The sequence below is a fragment of the Lathamus discolor genome, chromosome 10 (genome assembly GCF_037157495.1).
Source record: "Lathamus discolor isolate bLatDis1 chromosome 10, bLatDis1.hap1, whole genome shotgun sequence".
In the NCBI taxonomy this organism is placed as follows: Eukaryota; Metazoa; Chordata; class Aves; order Psittaciformes; family Psittacidae; genus Lathamus; species Lathamus discolor.
In genome coordinates, this window is record NC_088893.1 from 16282083 (window position 1) to 16309531 (window position 27449).

The 27449-nt window shown below is 42.4% G+C and overlaps 1 protein-coding gene across 3 annotated transcripts in view; it reads left to right on the top strand.

Moving 5' to 3' along the window:
• The first annotated feature begins 5197 nt into the window (after positions 1-5197).
• GFPT2 (glutamine-fructose-6-phosphate transaminase 2) overlaps positions 5198-27449 on the top strand; it is a 29527-nt gene continuing 7275 nt past the window's right edge. Inside the window, exons 1-11 of one of the 3 annotated variants that reach the window (XM_065690443.1) lie at positions 5198-5276; positions 7469-7604; positions 9351-9527; positions 9905-10080; positions 13247-13410; positions 21975-22082; positions 22705-22803; positions 23492-23617; positions 24202-24260; positions 24743-24877; positions 26385-26446. In XM_065690443.1, the coding sequence (XP_065546515.1) occupies positions 9525-9527; positions 9905-10080; positions 13247-13410; positions 21975-22082; positions 22705-22803; positions 23492-23617; positions 24202-24260; positions 24743-24877; positions 26385-26446 (932 nt within the window). In that variant the 5' untranslated portion in view covers positions 5198-5276; positions 7469-7604; positions 9351-9524. Of the gene's footprint in view, positions 5277-7468; positions 7605-9350; positions 9528-9904; positions 10081-13246; positions 13411-16901; positions 17051-21974; positions 22083-22704; positions 22804-23491; positions 23618-24201; positions 24261-24742; positions 24878-26384; positions 26447-27449 lie in introns of those variants that run through there. The other 2 variants (XM_065690444.1, XM_065690445.1) reach the window with 2 other exon arrangements.

Sequence of the window (27449 nt, forward strand, 5' to 3'; positions counted from 1 at the left end):
ATAAATCTGTTCCTCTCGAACACAATCTAAACTATCAGAAGTATCCTCCTTGCTTTATTCAAACCATCTCTGCTGCTACTGAGGAAATAAAAGGAGTGGATAGAAACAAACACCCTTTGGTGGAAATCAAGGAAAAAACATCCGGAGTATATGTTCAGATGGCCACTGAGTAACTGTGCTCAGAGGCTAAAGTACTGGCTGCTGCTGATGCTCCTGATAAGTACCCTCTCTCACTCACGGTGTCATGCGTGCAGTGATGTTGTTGCTCAGAGCGTTAGGATTAGATGTTAGAATGGATGCCCTGGAGAAAAGAAAAACAGATGGGAAAGAAGAAGAAGGAGAGAAAGAAATGAACAATTCTTCCCCTGCAGCAAATATGGTTCAGCTAATGCACAAGTCTGGATTTGTACAGAAAGCAGAACCTTCTATCGCATCCTGTTTTCATCAGCGTGCCCTGCTGGGAAAGCTGAAGACTGGCTCAGTCGAATTGTGAAGATCAAGAAGAAAATTCTTTTTAGGAGGGTCAAAACTGCTGTGTAATCTGCAGTGTCACATTAAAACAATTCTGATTTATTTTGCATTGCAAATGAAGGCTATTGAGCTGTCATAATGCAAGCTCTCCCACCCCAAAGTCTAAATCTGTGTACAATGTGACTGAAGTCATTATCTGCTACAGTCAGTGTCTGGAATGGCTCATCCTGCTGTAAAGCTGGTGTCTGTGTGAGAAGCTTTTCAGCCCTAGTCCTATTGCCTGCTATCTTTAAAAAGCTGATCCTCATTGTTATCTTAAAGACCTTGTTCTGCAAAGGCAGTGGTGATCTTACAGAGCTGGAGTTACAACCAAACACCAGATGTTACAGAGGTGTTCTCTGGATAGCGATTCGAACTGAACATTTAAAGGCGGTGATATTTGAAATCACCTCTCCAGCAATGTTCTAAGATCAATTTCTGCTGCAGAATCCTTCCCTACTGAGATGATACAAATGATTCTAAAACTTCTACTATTGGCCTTCATTGGGGAATACCAAGAACAAAATACAACATGCAGCTTCAACTCTTTCCCAAATTATGCTGTTCAATGGTTTTCCTTGCAGGTCCTCCCTTTAAAGGAAAAGCTCAACCTAGGCTGCTAGTTTAGCCCAGCTGCACTTTCAGTTTGTCTGTTTAGGCAGGTTTGTAACCCAGTAAAAAGGAAGATGCAGAAGATGAGACAGGTTCCCCGAAGTGTGGTTGTAGACAGCACAGAGACAGCAAAGTCACTTCCAGTGAAGTCAGGAGGATGTCACCAGACAGTTAATCCTTTCTGTGTACTCGGCTGGATTCTGCCTTGAGGATCTACAAGCAATTCAGAAGCACATCAACCACTCGTTTTCCAACAAATGTACATAGGAGACCGCATATTTCTGTGATTCTTTTACAAGTCTTTGGTAGCTGCACACTTTCCACCTGCTTGATCCTACTCATAAGTTCAAATCTGCCAATTTTAATGTGAATTGGTTAGCTACAAGATGGTTTGGACTTCCTGTAGGTCATCATTTCCCTGCCTCTTGCTTAGCTGACTCCACTCCTGAGCTCATATTTACTGCAGAAGATTGAGATGTAATTCCCAACAGTGCAAGGTCTGACGCTACAGCTTCAATGGGTCATTTCCATCTTGAATAAAACCTCTTCCTGCATTAGCTCAGTTGTATGTGTCACCAAGATGCACATGATCCCGTCACTTGACTGTGTTTCTACGCACAAGGGGAGAGGCAGACAGCAGAGTGAGTGGTTAGGAAGGAATTAAATGCTTTCTGTCAGTACTTTCACCAGAGAGAACGTTTAGAGATGTTATTGGCATAGTCATGTGAAGAGTTTTCCAGACTAGATTTCATCAAAAGACTTCAAAAAGAGCTCAGGGACATAAATCTAATATTTAGATGATTTTGTGAAGAACAGAGTAATTCAGCCTTGCTTTAGAGCTGAAGTAACTCCTAGCAGAGTAGAATAAAGCCCCACACATTTTGTACAGGCAGATCCTCGTTATCTGAACTCATGTGGCTCATGCAGAGTGGGGATCAGGGAGTTGTGTCAGATATGAGCACCAGGTCAGACAGATGTATTGGACATCTGCTTTATCTTCTGAACGTCTTTCATTCCAGGTCATTTGTGGGTACCTTTGATGTTTCAGTGAGGTTGATTTCCCAAATCCCCAAGGACATCCTTCCCTCATTAACTGATCTCTTCCCACGTGTAATTTGAAAGCATGGCTATCGAGGGCTGTAGTGCTGCTGAACTGCTTTTAGATGCACAGGATTTAAATTCCCAAGTTGCCTAGGCACAAGACATTATGAAAGCAAGCAAAATGGTACCCAGCTATTTTTAGAGATATGGATTTAAGTGACTTACCTACATTTCAATAAAATAAATCAGAGATAGATCATGAGCTTGAAGTAGGATCTGCTAAAGCCTATATAACCCCCTGAATCATCTTCCCCTGGTCTAACTGGAGATTTGGAGCTAAAGAAAAATGCTACAAGCTTAGTTCTTGGGTTCACCTTGGAGACACTTTTATGTAGAAAGCAGACTTGATGGGTATTTCATGTCCCTTAAGAGGTGCATTCTGCTTTCGCAGCACTTTCTGAAGGTCAGAAAATCAGCTGCTTGAAGCCTGTTCTAAACAGTTTGCAAACTGGGAGCTTTAGTATATTGCCTACTGGGGTTGTGCTTCAAAGGAAAGTTGGGGGGTGGGTTGTATTGTAAAATTAGGCCCCTACTTTACATCCATAGATACTTATTGTGTTATTGCAAATTGCTGTTTTATTTCCTACAAGACTGACGGCTGAAACGCTGCATCCAGCTGCTAACAGCTGGGAGGCTAGGGAAATACTGCATGTGCTAAGCCATTTTCTTTGGGACTTTTTTGCATATCTAAATACAGTCTGAGGAGGAAAATAATTTCCACTGAAGATACCTTCCTTTTGTCAGCTTCCTCTCCCGACGGCATCCTTCTGATGTCTCACTTTGTGGAAGGAAGCAGAAAGGCTTGTTGCGAGCAGTGAGGATATCTGCTTTACCGCAAAAGATCTGGCAAAACGTTCTGTGGATTTAGTTTCATTCTGAGCAGTCAAGGATCAAAAGACCAGCTTCTTTCTTCTCCTGAATCAAAATATGGAAAGCAGAGGAACCTAACAATTTCCGTACACATGAGGCTAGAGCTGAATGAACACAACTAAATCTTATCAAACAGAAAACATGAATTCACTCAGTTGCTATTAGCACAAGAAAGACCATTAATTGGCTGAGTACTGGAATGGCTGAACATTGATTTCTGGAAAAGTTATGACTCCTCAAAGAGGTACAAACAATATTTCAGCAGAAAACTCCCATGGGGAAAAGAATATTCACTGATTCTGCATTCCAACACTTTGAAATTTATTCCATGGAATCCATTTGCCCCAAGTATTGTGCCACAAGTAGTGGAAATTAACATTTTCAGAGCTCATAGGCTGAACTTTGACTTACAGTGTTATTACTCTGTTATGTCCATATAAAACACAATCAACCAGCAAACAATACATGACAGAAAAGAGAAAACGTAACTAATACTGGTGGATAGCTTATTTTGCATCTTATTGTCCTACTGGCACCCTTACAGCTTGCTTAGCTTAGGATGGCTAATTTGTTTTTGAAAGGATCTCCATCTGTTTAACATGTTTTGTTAAATCTAAGCCAAATTTGGTAGAAAGGAATTGTATTTTTGCATGCCAGAAAAGGATGTATTTCCTGTTAATTTTGAGGACATGTCTTTTAATTTTCTGCCCAGCCAACTGAGCTCAGATCCGTTACAAGTCATTACTGAAACCTCCTCTGAGTTGCTGCTAAAAGCTATTTATTAGAGGTGGTCCTTTTATTAAAGGGGAACAAGAGTTGGATGTAGTTTACTCAGGGGACACCTCTTAGTTCTTTCTGTTGCCAAGAGTTTACCAAAGAAAGGTTTTCATTTCGTTTTGGTACTGTTTCACTAGAAATGCATATCACAGGACAGTAAGAACAGGTAAAGAGAAGGGTACCAGCATTGCTCCTTTATTTCTGTTGGCTGCAACAAAAGCATTCAATCTCCTCTTGGATATATTTTCTCAAGTGTCAAGTAACACACCGGTAAGTAAGAATTGCAATGTAAAAAGAGTCTTCAGATGCTTCATTTGTAAAGGGCAGGTCCTACCTGTCTAGATCATCTGGGAGATCTCTTATATGGAAAAGTGAAATATTTCGTCACCTTCTGTTATTCATTTATCACTTTATTTATCTCTTTTATAGATGCTTTGCCCTATTAAAACAAAATACGAATGTTGAATTGTAGGTGCTGTGAATAATCTGTCCTATATACATCTCTGCTCATTAAAAGCCATGTGCACAGGTCTGAGATCACAGACTATAAAAGACAGCCCTTGCCCTAGCCTACGAAGTGTACCTACTGCCCCCAGCCATTATACCTCTGTGCTTTGGAACTTCTGGCAATAAAGACTTGCTTTCTTAGGAATTTTCCTACCAGCTGATTGCCTATCTAAGGAAAACAGATAGGAGTGTGAGCAGGCAGACAGGTACTGGATGCAAATGATCCGTGGGAAGGGACTCCCTGAGGGCAGCTGTTACACTTAAGTGTTCACCTAGCTTGGAGCTGGTAAGAAGCAATAAACCCCATGAAACCACAAGTCTGAACAAGAAAGAAATAGGCTTCAGCTTTACTCTCATCTATTTTAACTGCAGGGATGATGGACAGGATAACCCTGGGGGCCAGGCTGCACTAGCTGCGAGGCAAACGCAGGTAGCTGGTGCAGCAGTGTACAGCATATGCCACTGTTTGTCTTGAATGTTTCCATGAGAGCTGCTCAATTTTGAGCCAGGTTACAGAAGAGTGGTTTTCAGATGAGCCTGATGGATGCAGCATGCACTAATGTAACTTATGCATCTGAAAGCTCAGATCCCATCCTAACTCTGCAAGCCATCTCTATGGAAAATGGAACTAAGGTTCCCAAAGCAGCTGTGCATTTGGGATTTTTCCTTTAAAAGCTTATAGTCTCCAGCTGTGAATTAACTCAGCTGCTCTCAGCTGGTGTAGATCAGGTAAATTACTACGTTGTGGGCCTGAACTTTTCTTACTCATGGGTGACTCTTGGCTGTATTTAAGGGCTGTAGTCTTCTCCTCCTTTTGCATCTGATTGATTATGCATAGCTGTGAGAAAAAGTGCTTTTTTTTTTCTTTTTTGGTACATTTGGATCCATCAATTCAAATGGTAAGGAGGAAGCCGAAGTTGGTTCAATATTAGCAGCCAGATGGGGACCTACCAGGTTCAAAGCTTTCAATAAGCTTTGTACCATTAACAGAGTAGGGTGAGGAAGGACTGGGTTTGGGATTTTGTTAGTCAGTAAAATAACTGAAGTAGTATTTATTCCTGATCACTGAAACGTATAGGCGCTCTGTCCCTGGGAGGAAAGATGAGCTCTGTTCTGAGTTGTGCTTTTTCCCAGCCTATCTGGAAAAAATATACTCAGGCAGGCTGTAACAACTGAAGCACGAGCTATTTATGTGTTGTTGGGTACTTCCATGTTGAAATATTTGACAGGCTCTATGTTAAATCTGTGGGTTGGGTTTCTAAATGTCTATCTCAAAGCCTCTCCCTTCTGCCTTGTTAAAAGAAAGGCTTTAAGAAAGGAAGTGAGGAAACTTGGAAGTTAAATGTATTCAAGGGGTTTGCTCAGGGAACACAGGAAACCTTCCATAGGTTCAGCTCTCTCATTGAGATTGCTATAGTAATTCTATTGATTAATTAGTGTGTGTTTCTTTAAACACGGTAAATGCCTCTAGGACTTTTTAAGGAAGAAGTTGCACTTGGGGATAGAGCTCTCAAAGACAGCAGAATCAAATTTGGCTAAGACTTCATTTGCCTTGTAATACTTGCCCCCACAGCTGATGAGGGTGTGTTTACAGGGCTGAAGGTAAAAAGCAATCACTTCAGCTGTATGTGTCTGAAGGAAGTTTGCTTAGAAACCACCTTCTAGAGGAAAAAGATAAAAAAACCCTGCCCTCTTCAAGAAGAGCATCAGGCTGCCTGGTGTGATTTGCAGTGGGGAGGCATGTATTGCTGACAGCAGACTGGTGCAGGCTGGTGCCTTTACTGTCAAGTCTTAGTGATGATGCCCTTGCCTAGAAACAATGCCCAGCCTGAGACCAGGAACCCTCTGCTGCTGGTGCTGGTGGCTGCAGGTAAGGTGCAGAAAGGCAGCCCTGATCACCCCAAAATCCCTGAAGATCCTATATTTCAAAAGAGAAGAGGGTTTAGTGTTGATGCTTTAATCTGGTTCTTTGCATAAAATTGGTGTGATGGGGGTGATGGTTACTGTTCCTGCAGAGGATGTTCCATGGTGTGTCAGTAGCACATTCAAATAGCAAACCAAGGTTATTGCCCTTACGCTGCACAGCTGTTAGCAGACTTGTACATGGATGTCACCAATAGCCTCAGAGCTGGATAGAATTTGTCCTGTTGTTTGCAATGTTAATGCAATGATTGGGTTTGAGAGACACCATAAGCTGAATGGACCCTCTTGTTTACGCACATACGGTCTCCTTGAGAGCTGCTGAGCTGCCCAGGCACAACAGGAGAAGTTCTGAGTTGTTTAACGTCATTAATGTCCAGCATCCCAACTCCTGCCTCCAGACGAAAGCCCTGGTAATATGATGTGCCATCCTTTGGCTTTTTATTATAAGACTCTGCAAAAACAATGAACATGGGCCACCTATGTAACCTGTCTGCCTGATGTGATCAGGGTAATATTGCTGGTTTTTGCAAAGGTGAAAGTAATGATGAAGCTTTGCACTGAGCCTAGTGGGGTTCTCTGCTGTACTTCAATAAGCCTGCAAAGCGGGGAGTGTAAGAACGCAAGTAACTGTACAATATTTTGTTGCCCTTCATACAGCTGTGCTCAGTTGTTGACAACAGGACTTGGGAGAAAGCAGATGGTTTTGCAGTCCAGAAGTCTGGAATTCATTAGTGGAAATTTTCAGACATGGGTTGGTTTGTTGGGTTTGGGTTGGTTATTTTTTCTTTTCTACTTTTTTATTTTCTAATTCCTTGGCTTAGCTACAAGAAGTCAAAGCAAACAGAGCTGAAAATCCATAGCGAGGGGTGTGAAAAAGTTTCTTTGCTCTCTTTCACCAAAGTGACTGGAAAGAGAAATCAAGCACTTGTGAATTTCTGTTTCCTGGTTTGCTTTCTCTGTGGTGGCAAAACTTTGCTGAGAAGAGGAGCTCTTAAGAGCTTCTCTGGAATTCAGGGTTATTTGGAGAACCCCAACGCGATACTTGCTACTAAAGACTGCAGTTGCGCTGACCTCGTAAAGGAAAGGGGAGGAGATGGCAGAAGTGATGTGGATTTAAAGAGTTCCAACTGTGGAGTTTTTCCAACAAGGATCTTTTTCTTCTACACAGGAACCCTGCTTAGAAATAAAAACTGCACAGCAAATGTTAACCTGTGACATCCTGACTCGAGACGGGAGCAAAGCTCTTTGATAATGAGGTGCTGTGCCTTGGAAAGGAGGAGTTTTGCGCTGGCACTTTTTATTGGGTGAGCTTATTTTCTAGGCACTTAGTGCGGGCTGCAGCACCGCAATAATGTGACTGCCGGGAGGAAGCTGGAGGTGGAATTATTTTGGGGGCAGTGAAAAATTCTTCACATGAGTACAAGTATAGAAATCCTGCGGGCTGCGGGAGCCAGGCATCAGCCCTGCTGCCCCTGCTCAGAGCTCTTAGCCAGGTTCTGCTTTGAGCTCTCCCTTCTCAGCGTCTCATCTCTGTTTCTTCCTCCTTGTAGGTTTTTCATCCATTCCCCCCATTTGGATTCCCTGCTCCAGGCTCCCCCTGTTTGAGGAGGGGAAGACAATGATATTGTCCCAGGTCCTTGCAACTCATTTCTAGAGGGTTTTCCTTGAGGTCCTGTGCCCCAAGCCTGCCCCAGAGGCCACCCTTCCCTGCCATGTTGTTCCCCAGTATCCCCCAGAAAACAAGTATTTCCTACCTTGTTACACTCCTCTGTGCTGAGTCCGGGCAGAGGCTGGGCTCTGGTCCAGGGCCAACAGTGTGCTTTCTGACAAGCACAAACAACATGGGAACAAATAACAAGGCTTTAGAGACAGCCACCTTTTCAGCAAGGGGAAGTGGAGAGAAGACATGCATGTGAAATCCCTCCTGCTAAAACCTTTCAGCACATGCTGCGGATCTGCTACAAAGGGTATTTCGACATCAGCTACTGGAAGGTGTATTGCTCGTGAATGCCAAGGTGGTTTACACACACCTACAGTTTGGGAAATCCTTTAAGCCTGATGTAAATACAGGCTAACAACACTGCTTTGCTTGTTAGGTGAACTTCTTTGGGATGGGGAGACTTGGTTGTTTAAAGAAACCACAACTGTTTCTGCTTCTCATTCTTTGGATTTTCAAGCTGAGTTGCGTGTTATCCTCCTATGCAGACACGGGGGGAGTGGATTCAATGTGTCATGGCAGCCTCAAAGCAGAAGTCATGTCATAAGGAAGCCTTGCCCATATCCAGAAAGGACAATGACTCTTGCCAGGCGGAGCTAAGGACTAGCTAACCTCTTGGCAGTACTCATCTCTAATCCATATTAGAGAAGGTGCTGCAGCTTGTTACTTCAGTTTATGTCTGTGTGATACCTGTGACCCAGTGAGGACACGGTCGGCCAGTAAACGGTGTGACTAAGAGAAAACTCAATGGGAATCTTTCATGTAAACCAAAGTGTTTAATTATGGCAGATGATAATCCTCCATTACTTGGAAAAGGCAGAGTTCCTTAGCTGGGATTTCCTTAGCATGACCCAGTTGAAAAACCAAATGACACTTCACAGTTGCTCCTTAGTTCCAAGGGTGCTGGTGCTTGCTTGTGAAATGATGCTCTTCCCATGGGTTTGCAGCATGGAAATTATTGTCTCGACTCCAGTGGCAGATGCAAGACAGACTGTAAAGCTGTTCCTTCTGCCTTCTTTTTTTAGTGCTACTTGATGTAAATGAACTCGGAAGATATGTGATAGAAAAATAGAATGGTTCCTTAACTTGAGAATTTCTCATGAACTTACGATGTTTTCAGCATATACAAGCTAGAACTGCATTTCTTTAGGCTGCTTAGAAGGAATTTCTGTTCTTAGTGTCAGGTGGGTTTATAAATGCACATATTCCTGCTGTCCATTTCATGCTCTTCATTCAACACCCATCTGTGTTTGAGATAATTTAAAATGTAATCCAGTTTATTAGAACAACATATCTGAGGTCAAGCTCTGAACCTGAACTGTTTTGCTTTCAGATGCTCTCTTGGGCTATGGCAATACCACATGTATAGCTGTCCAATTATCAGTTTAAACATCACTATGGTTAGAAGACTTCAGCAGTACTTCCCTCCAGAACACAAGCAGAACCTTCATAGCTCGTAAAGCCAGAAGAGACTTGTGATCATCCTGTCTGCCTGCTGCAGGACTCAATGGTAACTGCCTTGACGTAGAGTTGATGTCCTGTGGCATGATCCTTTATGGGGGTGGAGGAAGGTCTGGTGCACACAGCTGTACAAATAAGGGATTTAGCTCTTTTGGTTTAGTTTGCTGGCCAGTTTTGGTCAGCTGAATTGAAAACTGCCTGCCTTTGCTGTCAAAATGTACAGCATATATAAAAGGTTTTGGGTCCGACTTAAAGTGAAATGTTACAATTGGGGGAGAGTATTTCTTAAGAGTAAACCAACTTCATTATAACTAAAATACAAACCCCAGAAATATCTACTCCTCTCCCTACAACCCCAAATTCTTACCTGGATTTTGTCCAGGTAATAGTGACTTAGTATTATTTTTGTCCCTTTAAATTGCACAGGCAGTAGGAAGCATTTCAGAAGTGGGTGCTCATTTTCAGCACACAAGTCAAAGGAGCACCATTAAAAGTGGAAACACTACTTCTACAATCGAAGGCGGTACCTGGGGAAAAAAAGTCTTCCAGGGGAAAAAAAACCCATCATCTTGCCTCCCACTTGCCTACATACAACGGCTGGGGTAAGCTGAGGACAATGTTTTGCTCCAAAACTGAATTTCCTGCTCTCAGTCAACCTACAGCTTACCTCATCTGGTACATTCACACCAAAAGAATCACAGCCCAGTGACAATACCACAGGCAACTTTGGTTGACAAAGGTGACTTTACAGTGCAATAGCATGAACATCCCCATGAGGGTGTCATCCCTTCATGTATCTCATGGGATACCCTATATATGAGGTTCTAAATCCATTTAGTAGTTGGTGCTATTAGGAGTAGATAGAATCCACCTGAGTGGGTGAACGCCAAAGGGGATTATTTATTTTACTGCAACACAAATCTATGCTTAATAGGAGGGAAAAGTATATTTATTATTTTTTAATATAAATAAGGGAAAATACAAGGAATTATTGCTGGCAATAAACCAGTGCAATTCATAGCTTGGTCATAACAGCTGTGTAACTGTGTAGATTGCAGAAGTTGTCAGGGGATGAATTCATGGCTGGACATGAGCCTGGCTGAGGGTTGGTAGCAGCAGGGGGTTGGTGTGGGACATGCACTCGAGGTGATGCAATGCGGGAGCTTCCATATCACTGCGCAAATTTGCCTAGTTTCCAGGTTAACATCCTGCACCCTTCTTGTAGGTTGTACAGCGCCCTGTTTCAGCTAATTCATCAACATGTACCTTCTGCTCAGCAGGCTCTATCCTCCTGTCCCATAGCAATGCTATGTGTGTAGTAAACAAATTGATGCCCTGCATTACTACTTCTTAGGTACTTCCTATTTCCTAGTACAGAGGAACTGCCTGAGAACTGAACTGGTTTTGCATATGTCTGGTGCTAGAAATGTCATCTTGAAATCCCATTGTGCAATGTCTTTACTTCTAGCAATGCGAGATTATGGCAGACTTAATAACCCTCAAACTCCAGAAATGAAGATAGAGAGGGGTCATTAATTTACAGTGAAAGAAAATGAATGCTTCTATTTAAGCATAGTTTATGCCATTTTCCTTTGAATAAGCTGCCAAAAGAACAAGAACATAAGCTGTTACAAAAACAACTTAAGCTGTAGCTGTGATTTGTGTCAAGAACTCAAAAAGGGAAAAATATAGAAACTGTGGGCAAGAGCAAGAAACTATCAGTGCTACAGCTGTGACTTCAGGACTGAAAATAGCCCACTTGTGAGATGAGTTTCCTTCAATCGTTTATCAGTTGCTAGCCGACAGCATCACATATCTATCATAACTGTTAACGTATTTATTAAAGCTCAGGAACCTCTGGTCACCTGTGGGTGTTTAGTGGTGTTCAAGCATGAGGTACTTTACTTTCAGCCCCTCTTATAAATAAATAGTGGCGCTGCAGCTGCAATGTTAAATAGACCAGTCCTAAAAATCACTGCTGTATCTTCAATCTGGCTCCCACCATTTATTTATTTTAATTACAAACAGGGGGAAAAGGGGCAGTGTTTAAGTTCCCAGTGTGTAATCTTTTGATGTTTATCTTGCTTGTAGAAGGAAGCGATAGGGACAGCAGATTTGAACGTGTGAGGTGAAGCCAGATGCATCTTGTTATACGGGCTGCTTTTAGAATTGGGGTTTGTTTTCTTTTAGTCTAGAGCTCCTGATAACTGGAGCTGTATGGAAGCAGCTCATATCCCCAGGACCTTCCCTCCAGCTTCTTCCAGTTACTGCTGTGGCAGCTTCTTGCTGGGCAGTGGTAGCAGAAGCAATGCTGTGGGGTGAGATGGTGGAGAGAACTGGACTGTACTTAGCATCCCCTTGCTGTGTGGAGAGTACAGGTATGAGCTGTGCAAAACAGAAGGTTTTGATTTGTAAAATCAGAAGCTTCTTGCCAGAGAGCTGTCTAAAGGGCAAACCGGAAGGCAGCCAGCAGCAAAACTATTTTCTAGCTTCAAAGGTGTTCCTTTCAAAGGCGAGTTTAAATCCTTGAAGTATTAAAGCTGTGAAAACAAATCAAGAGAAGAATGGAATGAAATTGTTCCTACCAAAATAGCAGACCACGTTCATATGTTTAGAAGCAAAATTAACCAGAGCAGTGCAGAAGTTGCACCTCACCCTGCTCTGTGGTGCAAAGTGGGACAGTGCAGCTTGGGAAGTGCAGAATTACTGTGCTTGGAGGGTGGGAACTGGGGAAGGAGCGTATGGCTTTCCTTTAGTGGAGAAGAAAGAGGTGATGCCGTGGCCAGTCCTGTGCTGTGGCTGTATGAGCCATATGGAGTAGCTGTGGCACCTCTTTGATTCTACAATCAGCTGCTTGTTCAAACACTTTCAGTGAAGTCACAATTTGGTGTATACTGGAAAAAACATCTTTTAATGTTTTGAGGGTTTCTTTTTAATCTGGAGTTTGAGCTAATTTAATTGGAATTTGAGCTTTTTGACTTCTTACATGGGCATGCTTCCCCCTCCTACTAAAAGTAGCAAGCTTTGCTCCCTCCACCCCTTCGTAATCTGTGAGAATCCTGTATGTATGAAAAATAGTGACTGGAAGGTCCTGATCCCCAGAAATGGGGCAGGGGAGGGCAGGTATACAGATTGTTCCGTCAGCATTTCTGACTCTTGACCTGTAGGACCACACAACAGGCTGAGAAAATTAATCCAGCACCAAAGGCTAGCTTGCTTGAAAGGTCTGCGCTTCCAAACACTTCTTTTTCTCCCTGACACTTCCCATTAACTTATTTGCAGCTCCTGTTACGAGGAATTTACATCAAATGCTCAGGAAACCACTTAATGCTGTTTAAACCCAGAATGTTCTAGATGAATTCTTACTAAATGCACCTTTGTATTTTTCAAGTATTTCAAATCTAGTTAAATAGGTTGGGCTGGTTTTGCATTACACATGCTGGTCACGACAATTCTGCTGAAAAGCTGTCATTGAATTAAATCATGGTTACTTAATTCTCAATCATAGGTATGACCTTGATTCACATTTATGCGTAACTCCTCCTAAGACGCATTTTTAGCATTTCAAAGACAGCTGTCTGACAGTGAATGATGATTAACTCTCCCCTGTTCTCAAATGAAAAGCTGTTCATTACTGTTATGTACTTTTAAGCTGAAAATGCCAGCTCCTTAGTCCTAGACAGATCCTAGGTGAACAGCTAGTTGACACCTCCATGGAGAAAACCATCACTGTAACAAACATGTTTTCCTCTCCTTTGAACTTCTCAGCAGAAGAAAGATGTTGCTGTCTCCACTTCAGAGGCACTTGCTGATTATCTGCAAAACTTACTGTGGAGCTGAGATGGATACAGAAGGCAGCCAGCCTTTCCTATGTAGCTGTGTCCTGTCCCAGAGCAAGCAGGCGCTATGCACCTCCTTCAAATGCCAGCGAGGTCAGCCCCTTATCTGTGTTTTTCCTATTGGTGAAATTCAGCTTCACTGGGATCACTCCTGGTTAACAGCAGTCACGTAACTGTTATTGGACTGGGAATAATCACTGAATCATAGAATGGTTTGGTTTGGAAGGGACCTCAAAGCTCCCCCAGTTCCAACCCCTGCCGCAGGCAGGGACCCCTTCCACTGGAGCAGCTTGCTCCAAGCCCCTGTGTCCAACCTGGCCTTGAGCACTGCCAGGGACGGGGCAGCCACAGCTTCTCTGGGCACCCTGTGCCAGCGCCTCAGCACCCTCACAGGGAAGAGCTTCTGCCTAAGAGCTCATCTCAGTCTCCCCTCTGGCAGGTTAAAGCCAGTCCCCTTGTTCTGTCAGAGAGAAATCCAGATCAAGCTGGCAGCCCAAATATTCTTGAGGGCCTTGGTAGGGAATAACTGTCCCATTTTGTTAAAGGGATGGTCATGGGAGTGCACAGATTTTCTCACTGTTTTAATTATTTTTATTGGGAGTAATACATAAAAATTGCAGAAGTTCGGGAGTCTGGTTAGGAGGATGATGGCGCAATATATAGTAGCTGCTTTTGGGCTCTCAACTTTCACAGTCTGAAGGAAATGACTTCAGGGGAATTCTTCCTATTGTTCCCTTTCTTCAGTTTGTTATTGCTTTGTTTCTGAGAACTGATAACAAAGGGCTATCAGTTCCCAGAAAATGTAGTAGCCACTCAACCATCAATCAAACAAAAAAGGTAATTTAAAAGGAGTTTTATAACACAACTATAATCATAGAAGTGCTGGAGTTGGAAGGGATTTCCATTTGGTCACCCACCGTCCTTTGCACCATACACAGATCACTCACTTCAGAGACGCCTCACAGGACAGGGTTTCCTCCAGCGGTGTCACCAAGGCCATACACCAGCCTTCCCAACCTGTTCTATTGAGTAACTGTTCCTATGAATTGTTCCTTATATTTATCACAGTTCTTCCTTTTTGCAGTTCACATTTACTACTACTTTTTTCTTTCCTGTCCCTCTTTACTAATAAGTGTTTTGGTCCCTGTGACAACTGAATTTACTGAAACTCCTCAGGAGGAAATTCAGTTCCCTTTGGTGTCTGGTGTGGAACAGAACGAGGTGTTTAGATATGTACCTGAATCTCTTTATTTAGATATGTACCTGAACATGCAATTGCAGTTTGAAATACCTGTCTTTAAAATGCTCCTGGCTGCTTTTCAGGGCAGATCATAATTGGTGTAAGAACCCATATCTGCATTAGGCTCAGAGAGAGCCTGAGGATAAATCCCTCTTCTTCCTAACCACATCCTGAATGATTTTCCTTGCTCCTCCTGATGGTGCCCTAGGCAACTTCCTTGTTACTTATGCTAAACCAGTGGTACAGTAGTCTCCATACTGTACCCTACTATTTCCTACTTGTATTTTTTGATCACTTTTGATCAGGAGATGATACTTCCATGTATTTCGGCTTCTAGACTTCAACAAGTTTTAAGGTGAGATGGGATCAGTTTGATTGTCTCCTTGAAATCTGTACAACTTGCTCCTTCAAGCCAAACCCACCCACCGGTAAATACAATCAATCAGTGTATGCTCTAACACACTTCCAGACAGTGAAAAAGCCAAATGGCATCAGACAGATGAGTCTGGGGAGTGTTGCCTGATAAGTTGAAGTTAACCACCGATTAATGCAGTTCATACTTGCAGTTGAGTCTCATTTTTGTTTTCTCCCTGGGAATGTCACATGGAAACATGAAATGTATTGCATGAGTGGAATTTTGGGCTCTGACTCGTGATCTTTGGCAGTTAGTATTGCAGTGATGTTAAAAGAGGACAAAAAAGGTGTTTCTTTCCTATTGTCTACACCACTCATAAGTTAAAATGCATGTTTCACAGGGAGCAAAAAACTGTCTCTTTGTTGCATATAATTTAATATAAGTAGCAGTTTTACTTTACATGCACAGCTGAGATTAGGAACCTCCCCCTTGGCTTGGGCTGCACTGGGGGAAACAAGACCAGAGATTGCTTCAGAGGAGGAGCAAAGCAACCTGAACAGACAAGACAAACTGGAATGGAAGTGTCAGAATGACCTGCCCGATGTCACACAGCAGCTCAGTGACAGAGCTGGGACTGCAACAGTGACAAATCATGGGCCTGTTTGGCTTTATTGAGGGGAACAGGGGGAAGGAAAACAAAGCTGGTTTTCACAGAGCATGGTGTGCATAGCTGTTTGACTCAGGCAGAAAAGATACACTTAATTTAGTCATTCTTTTAGACTAATTTAAAGCAGAATTTGTAACACTGTTCTCTTTAATTTTATGACTCAACAATAATTTAAATCGAGGGTTTTTTTTTTGCCTTAAAATTGAGGCATAATTTCCTTCCTTAAAGTAGCACAAAAGTTGACCAAAAAAATAACATCAGAGTTCTTTTGTAGATGAAATGCTGATGTTCCCATCTTTACCCTTCTTTCAACGTCCCCATCAAAAGTGATGTTTGAAGGAACCACTACTTCATGTAAAAAGCAACCTACAAAGATGAATGTAAGTGAGAATGAGCCCTTAAATTCTACCTTAAATGAAACACCTTGCGCTTGAATTTCAATAATTACATATGAGACAACGAGGATCATCTCTGGAATAGTTTGGTACTTTTTAATAGGGAAGAAGGAACCATAAGCAGGCTGAATAATCATGGTACTTCATGTATTTTTAACAAATCATGCTTGTTCAAGGTGCAGCTTGAGCTACTTCTGTACATGCCTGCAGTCTAAGCGTGGCGCTGGCTTTATAAGTCACCATTCCCTTTGCTTGGAGGAGGTTCCCAAAGAGATGAAATCGCAAGTTTCTGTAGGAGATACAGCCCGAGCCTGCTGCATGGGCCCGGCCTGCAGAACTGAACCTGCGCTGTGCCCTGTGGACAGTAACGTCTGGGCTACGTCCTGTGGCCTTCCTCTCCATCACAGTGTCCCCATCCCGGGAAGAAGAGATTCCTGGAGCCCACCTGCAGTTTGTTTCTTGCCAAGTAAATGGAAGAGACCACAGAGGCTGACAGGAGCTCAGCCTGCGGAGCAGGGCTCTCTTTCAGGCAGAGGCTGGTGGCCTCGCCTTTGGCCATGGCTCAGCTGAACGCAGGTTCTGTGGGTCCCGCCTGTGCGGGCGAAGTTGGCTGTTGAACCCACGGCTCTAAACGCTCGTGGCTGGAAAACCCAAGCCCGGAGAGGGGCTGCCCGCGCCCCCCGCCTCCGGCCCAGCCGTGCTGCCCTGCCAGGACGGGCTGCTTCGCTCCCTTCGCCGTGCGGGCAGCCCGGGAGGCCTCGCCGCGGCCCCTGGGAGGGTCAAGCCGGGCAGGCGGGCGCGGCCGCCGGGGAAGGGCTGGGCCGGGCCGGGCGCGAACCGCCGGGGCCCCCCGCCCCTGGGCCGCCTCCTCGCTGGGGCTCTGCTCTCGCCCTGCACTCGCTGGGGGCCCCGGGCGGAGCGGCCCCAGCGCCCGCTCCCCGGCCAATGAGCAGGGAGGCAGGGGCCGGCCCGGCCGCGCTATAAGAGCCGGGGAGGCGGCAGGCACCGGCCGAGGCCGTCGGGTGGGAGCCGCGTTTCCTGTCAGCGGGAAGGAGCGTGTGGTGCGACCATGTGCGGTGAGGGACGGGGCCGCGGGCGGCCTGCGCTCGCCGCGGGGCTTCGCCGTCCGGGCGGGACGGAGCGGGGGGGCCCACACGGGCAGCGGCGGGGGTCGCTGACAGGAGCTGGCAAAGCGGGCTGGGCCCGGGGCTGTCCGCCTCTTGTGCCGGGGTGCGGGACTAGAGCTGCTTTGTCCCTGAGCCGAGGGGTTCCGGCTGCCCCGGGGTGACAGCGGGTCCCGGGGCTGCGGGAATCCACAGCGGGGTCGCTCGGGGCTGGCCGCGCTGCATCCATTGTGTGGGTTGGGGAGGGCCAGTGACCTGGCCCTGCAGCGATGGCAGGTAAAGGTGAAGCTCCCCTGTCCGCTCCCTTCTCCCGAGGAAAGGAGATTGCATTTCTGCTCCCCACAGCCTTTTCTTTCCGTGTTCTCCGTGCCCGGCGGCTTGTCCCGAGGTCTTGAGAACGGCAGCCGTCCCGTTCCCGGATCCTCTGGGGTATCAGGGCTCGCTGTTAACCATTGCCCCTCCTGGGCCAGGTGCCTCAGTGCATCACCGCCTCGGCTGATGCACGGGCTGCTGGATGCGCTTGGCGCTGGCATTCCTAATCCAGGGATTAGTTGTGACTCACTTCCCAACTGCGGCGATAGAAAGATTTTGTGGTTTTCGAACAAAAGGCTACGAAGGAGCTTAATTCATAGCTGATGAGAGTTTATTCAACTTCCTTTATCTAATAAAGATGAGATGGTGGAGATAATATCTGCAACGTGTATACAATTGCCTGGATATGCTTTGGATTGGATTAAAATCAAAGTGCAGGTTCAGAAGCTGCTAATGCAATGTATTTTAGTTATGGAGGAAATGTTAGTGAAACTTCACCTATCCTTTGACTGAAGCCCCCTCTTGGGTCTGGAAGGATTCTTTTGTCGAAAGTGGAAAAGTTTGTGCTTGTACTCCTCAGCCATTATGAACAAAACCTCTTTTGTGAGGTGCAGACTGAAAGTGAGTTGAATTATGGCTCCTAAAAAATGTGCTTTCTGAGCTGGATATCTTTTTCCTGCCTCCACATCCTCTTTAATTGTAACCTCAGAAAGAGCAAGGAGCCTAGAAAGTGTCTTTCACTTGCTTGGGAACACGAGGTGATACTGTTTGAGCTCCTACATGACTCAGGTCATTATAGATGGGACAAATGTGTCTTCTAAACAAAACCCTTTCAGGTGAGAGACTTGGCTCAGCGCCTAAGCAAACCGAAGGTATTGGTAGCAAGCACTGGGCAATGAGATATGTGGTTGTAATATCAAAACCTTTTCATACCTGGGCTGTATATTGATCGGAAAATGAGGGTATTAACAGTGTTAAATGACTTTGGTAAAACATCTAGGTTGGGGTGGAGTAGCTGACTTGGTATGAAATGGCAGAGAGTGCAGCAGTTCATAAAGTGCAGTGAGAATGGTGCTGGTATTCTCCCTAGCAACATTTGGAGACCTTTTACATTACATTTGTTACAGTGAAAGGTGTCCCATGTCTTCTTTGCTATGCTGATCTGCTGTAGGAAATGCAGGAGTTCTTGAGGTTGAAACCAACAGTTTCTAAATTACTTCCTTTTGTTGGGTTTATTTTTGCATATCTTTCCAGGTTTAAGTGTTGAAAATATGTCCTGTTGTGTTTTCTCTGGCTTCAGGTAACACATGAAGCTTTAAACCCATTGTTTTCTGCTTTGAAAATATGGGGTCATTAAATATTGCCATAAGCATGCTCTTTAGGAAACAAAGCTGAGATGTTATCGCATTCATATGTTAAAGAGATAGAGTAACAAAAGTATGCAGGGTTTTAAACTCAGGTAAGATCTCATAAATTAATGATCTACCTATTTTAAATCAAAACTAGTTTCACCAGGATATGAAGTTGAGACTGGGGCTTTCTCAAAGCCAAGTTTCTGGTATCAGCAATGTGCCTACCCCAATAGAGGCATCCTTTTATTTAAAAGAAAAGAAGAAAAAGAATTAATTTTGTTCAAACTTCAAGTATAGGCTGCCCCCTTCTTGATTTTGGTGAAGTCTTGCAATTGCAAGAGTTCTTGTGGTTTTCTCCCACAAAAAAATACTCAGTGAACTTTTCCTCTTCTTGACATGCTGCTTGCAGTCCTGAAAGGGAAAGAGAAGACTCTTAAAGTCTTGATAGGCACATAAAGGGGGAGCCTTGCTTCTAGTGTCTGCGCATGATCAAAGCTGGTTTTAGGAATGTTTTAACGACCTCTGAGTATCTGATTCTAAAGGTAAGCTGTACGTGGTTGGCCTACTTCATGCTCTGTGAAAACTCTGTAGTTATGGAAAGTTATAAACTAGATCTAGCATCTGGATCAAGAGCAATGCCCTGGTGAAACACTTCTTAAATGCTTTCACTGGATTCTATGCTTGTATGTATGACTTAAGAAAGTATTTCACTGCTTCTGTTGTGCTGACAAGTAAATATTGGCTTTCTTGATACATACACTTCAGTATTATATTAACTTACAGTGTATTTGGGTTTTGCTAGGGAGGAGAGATGCAGACTCTGGTAATGGCGTCTAATACCTTGGGGAGGCCACTACAACGTAACTTGTGAGCATCACAAAACTCTTATCATGAGAGTGATTCAACTAAGATTCAGTCATACTGGTTTCCTTCCAGAGGGAATTAAGCTAGAAGAAGACTTTATCAGCAGTTGTTTCTACATGAATTGAGCAATGTGCTTTAATTCTAGCCAAAATGATGACTAAGTAGGGGATAAAATATGCAAGTGGGTAAATCGTGAAACAGAAAATTACTAGAGAAATGGTGCTGAGATAAAGATTTACTTCCTTTAACTGGAAGAGTTTGTAATATATTTCTTGAGAGGTCAGGCTGCAGCTATTGCTTTCATTGTAAATGGCCTCTGGTGACTTCTGTGTCTTCTAAGTCACATATGTGGAAGCACAGCTACAGTTCCTTGGAAACAAGGATCTTTATAACAATTGCAGCACACTGGTACCATTGTATGGACTGTCCCGAAGGAAAGGTCTTCCCGGAGCTCAGTGTAGTCAGATTTGCCACATGGAACATACAAGGCTGCTGTGTCTTAAATACATTGTGAAATCTGGCCTAGAAAGTAGAGCTGGATCTGAAATGAGGTGTGTAGCAATGCTTTGGAATGATGTTGAGACATTTGTATTGAAGAAATTGAAGAATGCTGCTCTTGATTGAGGTTCATGGTTAGTGCCAGAGAAGGGTAAACATCTGCTGGGGAAAAAAGATCAACAAGCTCTCAGTCTGAAGTGACTGTATATAACCAGAGGCATTATTTTTCAAAGCAGCCCCGAAGAACAGTATTTAGCTGCTCAAATTCCCAAATACCTCTTTAAATGTAACTATTGTCTTACTATCTCCATTAATGCTGGACACTCTAGAAATAATTAGGGTGAGCTCCTCATAAATCTCACTTCTGTAGCAGAAAAGCATTTTGCACCCTTTAATCCTTCCAAGAAAAATCCAGAGACCGATGTAATAGTCCCTTAGTCTCACTGTCAAACCAACAGTATTAATGGCTTAAAACCAGTGGAGGAACTGAATTCACGACCATATTTATAAAGGAGATTTATTGGTGTATCATTATAACAGCTGCTTCACTACAGCCATTTACAGTTCAAAAGCCTTAATTGAAGGGGAAGAGGGTGTTAAATTTCAAACAAAGGCTTTCTCTATTTAAAACACTTGATTGTCTGAACTGCTTATCTTTGGAGCTCCCAAAGTCTGGTTTTTGCTAACTGTAGTCTCCAGTCCTGACTTGTTGCTTGGGGAAATGTTTGAAATGGTGAATGAAATGTTTCTGTTTTATTGGGGTACAGGTTTGCAAAAGTTAATAAAAGGGTCTGATCGATCCTACAAAGTTCCAAGAAGAGCAGTAGGCAGAGAAAATGAACGGCTGTTCTTTCCTTTGCAGGTGACCTTTTGATTGCACCTTTTCTAAAGCTAAAACAACATCGCCCAAACTTCCCCTAATGAAAAAAATCTTTGTGTACTTTTGCTTTAAAAAAGAGGAGAATAATGTGCAGGGGCAGGGTGGGGGAACCTACCCAAAACTAAAAAAGCCACTTCTTGGTTGATGACTGGTCTATTCAAGAGATGAGGGATCAGACTTTCAGACTCTTCCAGGCTCTGTTTGCCAAGTAGGCAAGGAGCTAGTTCACATCTTTCTTTATGATGCCTGTGTAAGAGTTGACCTGAGTAACACGGGGCAAGCAAAGGGATCTTATGTCTCTGTTGAGTTTGGTTTGGCAGGCAGTGTTTTGTTGAGGCAGCTTAAAGGGTGAATGCTTGGTTTTTTGGGTGACCCTGTTTTTCTATCTTCTCTTTCTTTCCTTTGTTGTCCTATCCTTTTGACTTCTGCCCTTTCTTTCTGTTTTCTTCTCTATTCTCTTCCCGCTGAAGTGACTGTTGTATAAAGGATTAAGCTGGAGCCTTTCAGAAATAGATGTTGTGCCTAGTACCTACCCATGGGTATTTAAGGCCATGACTTTGATTACAAAAGTCTCCTTGTGTTAGTACTGGTGAATATATTCCTTCTTTAAATGTCTGGATATGAAATAGATCACAATGTTCCCATTTTCAGGGGTGGTGGTTTTCATGGAAAGCAGAAATTTTTTAAGCTCTCTCAACTGTTTAACTCTTGGTGGGTAACATGTCTGGCTGGGAAAATGTATGTGTTGTGTAGTGAAAATGAGGGTCCTGATTCATTTACTGTATTTGAGATCCTTACGTTTAAAAACCCAGTGGGAAGAATTGTACTAAATTGGAGGTTGGGTTCCCCTAGGACCTCTTTGTGGTACTAGTTTTAAAGGGTCTTAAATTGAGTCTGAAGGGATGCAAACTCTAAAATAAATCTTTGCTTCTTTCCGCCTCTGCCCCCTTCCCCTCTTTTCTTTAAACAGGAATTTTTGCTTATCTAAACTACAGAGTGCCTCGGACTCGGAAGGAAATTTTCGAAACCCTGATAAAAGGATTACAGAGGCTGGAATACAGAGGATATGACTCCGCAGGTATGTAAACCGACTCAACAAATCAATTTTGGCAACCTATGGCTTCTTGCATGACTTTTTGGTACTTTCAACTTCTTCATGTTGGATTTTTCTTTCCTTTTTATCCTGCAGATTAAAAGATAAGAACTAATTACCTTAATTCTTGGAGTTCCTTCTTCAGCTTTCCTCCTGACTTTAAACTGGGTATTTAGCACTCTAATAGGATGGAGGTTGAGGTTTAGTACACAAAGGAAACAGGATGCAAGAAAGCAGGCCTCCATACTGGGTCATGTAGGCTGTGCCTCAGCCTTTTTGGTGTGTGTGAGTCCCAGTGAAAGGATGAGGAAGATTAAACTTCTCTTTATATTTCAATTGGCTAATTTCATCAGGCAAAATATATCAGTCTGTCCTCAAGCGAAACTGGAGATGACACATTTGTATTTTCATCTGTGCAATGGGTATAGACTTCATCTAGTTTGATTTGAACATACACAGGTCTAGCAACAGACTTTGACTATTTCAATTTGAAGGATGATTTAAAAATTATTGTTTCACTAGTTTGTGCTTGTCTGTATTTTCTCAGCCTTTTCTTCATCCACTGTGTTTCATGCTTTAACTCTTGTGACTGTGTCCTATACTGTAGGAGTGGCAATTGATGGAAATAATAATGAGGATAAAGAAAGGTTCATCAAACTAGTTAAGAAAAGAGGAAAAGTAAAGGCCTTGGAAGAAGAGTTGTACAGTAAGTATCTTAAATATTACCCCTTTACTTTGGCCTCCCAGTCAGATATCATCTGCATTTCAGCAGAAAGTCAGACCATGAAATTACAGTTATGGTTTTGTACCAGAAATAACTGCATTGTGTAATCCAATGGCAGATAAATTGCTTGCTCCCCCTAAATCTACACTTGAAAAGCAAGCTGATCTTTAAGTATGGTGCTGTGACACTATCAGTCTACTCTCCCCTCTTTTGCTTGCTTCTTTGTTCGAGACCTGGGCTCCCTTGGTGCTTTACTCAGACATTTCTGTGAAACACTGAAACATGGACTCTGACAGAATTTACGATCATTTAAGCAGCTGGCTGTCATCACAATCTGCTTTATGCAGTGCTTCCATCTGTGAAAAGCTGAAGTTGTGTTTTATTAAGTTTACATTATAATTTGTAGTAATGTGGTCTGTTGGCCTAGCTGTTAGTATTAGCTAAAAATGCTTGAGTCCTGGCAAACAAAGTTTTAATCACAGTAGCTTGAACTATCTGAAGTGTAATGTCAAGAAAGCAAATGGTTTAAAAGCAAGGCAGAAGATAACTTAGATACTTGCCTGTAGGAATTCTCTTAGTGTTTTACTAGTTGTGTGTGTGAGAGAGAGACTCTATATTCTATATACTGAATACAAATATTCAGTAAACTGATGTGTTTCTTTTTTTATAGAACAAGATGATCTGGATTCAAAAACAGATTTTGAAACACATTTTGGAATTGCTCATACTCGCTGGGCTACCCATGGAGTACCAAGTGCAATAAACAGTCACCCTCAGAGATCCGATAAAAGGAATGGTATGTAATCTCTGCAGCACTCTGGAACTGTATGAATTTGAAATGGTTCAATCCACATAGTACATATGTTCTCTGTTCTTACTGGTGTTATGGTGTCTGTTTTGTATATTAGGGCTAAGCTGTTGCCATTCTGTCTAGGTTAGATGCTTTCACAATCAAATAGCCTCTTCTGAGGCTAAAGTGACACTGTAAAAGGTTAATGAAATCTGTTCTCTGAAAACTAATGCAAGTTAGTCAAACTACAACATTCTTGTTTTAAAAGGTAAGACTGAAAATGCAAACGCATCGATATTGTCTGGGCTGGAAAAGGGAGATGTATCATTTTTCATGTGAGATGGCTTGGTGCCATTTTACTGGGTGTAGTTTAAAACTGTCTTCATGATTTGGAACAACATTTGTATACCTCCAGAATTTGTAAGCTTCCACTTTCTTTTGTCCATGTTGTGATAAACTATAGGTCTGAAAGCTGTAGGCGGTAGTTTCTAGTGTACTTCTGAGCTGCTTTTTTTCCCCTAAAATTTTGTATTCTAAGTTAAATATCTTAATTATTCATTACTGATGAATATGTATATATTTCATTTTAGAGTTTGTTGTTATTCACAACGGAATCATCACAAATTATAAGGATCTGAGAAAGTTTCTGGTGAGTCTGTGACAACTTGTTTTTGCAACTGCTCCACCGTCATCAGATTTTTCACGAATTTCTTGGAATCTGAAATCAAGTTTCTTGGTTTCATCTATGAAATAGTAGTGTGAAGGAGTGTACCTAACAAAAATACTCAGGCGCTGGTGAAGTTATTGTAATCCTAAATGCAAAGTACTTGAAGTAACAATTTGCACTCAAATTCTTTGAGAGGGTGTGTGGAGTCGTCTCTCTCCTGTCTCCTGTTGCTTGACAGATGCTAAACAAGTCTTACTACATGTTTTATCATAGTATTTATGAAAGTAGCTATGACAAAATAAGTCCTTGTATTTTGTCTATAGCGATATATACCATTCCAGTGTAGTGCTCCATGCAATCTGTCTTACTGTGCAGTTTCTTGTGGAAGGCAGCCAAGAGGCTCTTCGGTGTTTCTTGCCTGAGGATGAAAACATTTTTTTTTCCTCGTTTATATGATATTTCAGGAGAGCAAAGGTTATGAATTTGAATCTGAAACAGATACAGAAACCATCCCTAAATTGATCAAATACATGTATGACAACAGAGAGAGTGAGGACACCAGTTTTTCAGCCTTGGTAGAAAGAGTTATTCAACAGTTGGTAAGTGGGAAGTTCCTTTCCTGTTCTATGGTATAAGCTATTTGTAGAGTTCCTTAGTATTCCTTAGTATATCCAGGTGCACTGACGCATCTAGATCCTCTGCAGGAGTCGTTAGAAGGTGCTACATATAACGTTTTTTTTTTCCTCTAAACAATGCCTAATAGACCAAGAAGTGAGATTAAAACTTTGGAAACTTCAAAGGCTTTTCAATGGTAAATCTTTAAATTGCATTAGTGGTGTTCTTTTGTTTGGTGGGGTTTGGTTTCTTTTGTTTGTTTTATTGGTTGGTTGGGGTTGGTTTTTTTAAGCAAGAGAGTATCACAGTTTCTTAATGAAGCAGTTTCATTAAAAAAAAAGTCATAGGAGCCTCTGTGGGTTGAAATCTCTCATAAAAGGCAGTGTGTTCTTAAAGGCTATTCTGATCATGTTAAAACACTGCTGTGATTTAAGTTTGTCTAATGCCTTGGCTCTCCTATTTGGAAATAGATCTAACAAGTTGTACTGATTCACTGTGTAGCAAGTTTCCAAACTGTGAAGTGGGAATCTACTGTTACTTAGTCTGTGAATGCTTGAAAACGTTGATAGATGCATTACAGACTTGGAGAAAGCTTGCTTTGTTTCCTCCCCCAGTCTCCTGGCAGATGTTTTCCCTCCCTCCCTTTCCTGCAGTTTCTTATGCTCTTTTCACCTCCCCTTTCTCCTCTCTAAAGCAGCTCTGTAAGATTCTCCTAGAGCAGAGCTGGAATACACATGAAATAAAGACCTCTATGGGGCAAGAGGGAATAGCAACCACCTTTTTGAGGGAAAGGGTGACTTCACCTGACCACAGGATGAGAGCAGAGTAGTCTGACTGGAGTCCCTGTGGGAGAAGTAGATGTTACCATCTCTCTTCTATTTGCACATTGAGGGGTTTGCTCCTGCTTTTGGAACACTCTTAAAGCCTGCAAGCTGTGGTAATACTATAGAGTGGTTGTTTGTGTGTTCCTGGTTTTTAATTCTTGCACTGTTGATTTTGTTTGGGTGTTTTTTGGTGGAGGTTTTCTTACTTATTTATTTTTAAAATACATTAATGAGAATTTGCTTCTTAAACTAGAAGTAGAAACTCCAGAATCTTAGCTGAAAATGCATGATAAAATGCAGCTACATGCACATTCATATTATAAATCTTTCTGAAAGTAAATGTTAATCAACATGAAGTCTGTTAGACATCTTGGAGATTTTCTTAACCTTTGCATTAGGAGGTATTGGTTTTATTTCTGAAGAGAGGCTGAGGGCTCATAGCCTGATCTTTCAGCTATTGCAGTAGTACGTGCGTTTTAGCTTGTTCTGCTGCATAACCAATTCCTTTAAAGGTGCAGTCTGCCCTCCAGGAAGAGATTCCTGATAGTAGTAAAGAGCTTTCCTTCACAGCCACCTCAGGAAGAGGGGCCCCAGTTTAATGAGATGCAACTAATTGAGATAAGTTGTTCAAGGTTTTTTGTTTCTGTTCTGTTTGCATGGTTTCCAGGAAGGTGCTTTTGCATTGGTTTTTAAGAGCATCCATTACCCAGGTGAAGCTGTTGCTACCAGGTTAGTAAAAGTCAATTTTATAAGTAATTTAAGCTTTTTAGGTGGTAAAAAACAACCGTGTCATCTCTTAAAGATACTGAAATACTGATGTTTAAAGTGCTTAATTAACCAAAACTTAGAATGCTACTGCACTAATGGAACCCTTTTGAAATGCAGCAAAATTCTGCTGAGCAACTCTTCAACTGACTATTAAATATAACTTAATTTGAGCTGTACTGACTGCAGGTCACCAAATTTCCAGAGGCTTGTTTTGATTCTCTGTAATCTTTAACATAATTTTGTTTAATAAATTAGCTGTGGCTATTCACTTTTGGAGGATGCAAAGACAATAGTGCAAAGTAACCAGACGATGTTTTCTTGCTTCATGCAAATACACATTGGGTTGGAGATCATTAGAATGACACACTTGGAACATACCACAAACTCATTCTCATAGTCTGTTCTTGTACCTGTTACACTTAGTTTCTTTATTGACACACTGTATCTTATGTTGCTACGGTTGTATTGAGAGTGTGTCAACACTTCCACATCAAAAAAGGGGGAAGAGTATCATTCAAGTTTACTTCACATTGCATGAAGACTGAGATAAGCATGTTCAGGTTGGCTAAAGTGACATCATACAAACAGGTTATACAAATAGTGTTCTATAACGGTTGTAGAATTCATGAGGGTTTTTTTTCTGTATAAGTTCTGCTTTTATTTATGACTTGGAAAACAACTTTCAGGAAATGTCAAGATATTAAAGTAGCAAGTGAATTAGCAGCGGGGATAAAGACTGTTTTATACAAAACCCAAAAAGCCTATTGCTTCTGTGCCCTAAAATGGGTCTATATTAAAATTGTGGAAAAGCCATCTGTACCATCACTCTAACTGGAGAACATCTTCTGAAATGATCTATTCTATACGTGGTTCAGGTTTGGGTTTTCAGGGGTGAGGGGATTAAGAGAAGCTAAACTTGTAACTTGAGGCTCTGTGTGTGTGTGTGAATTACTCCTTTATTACT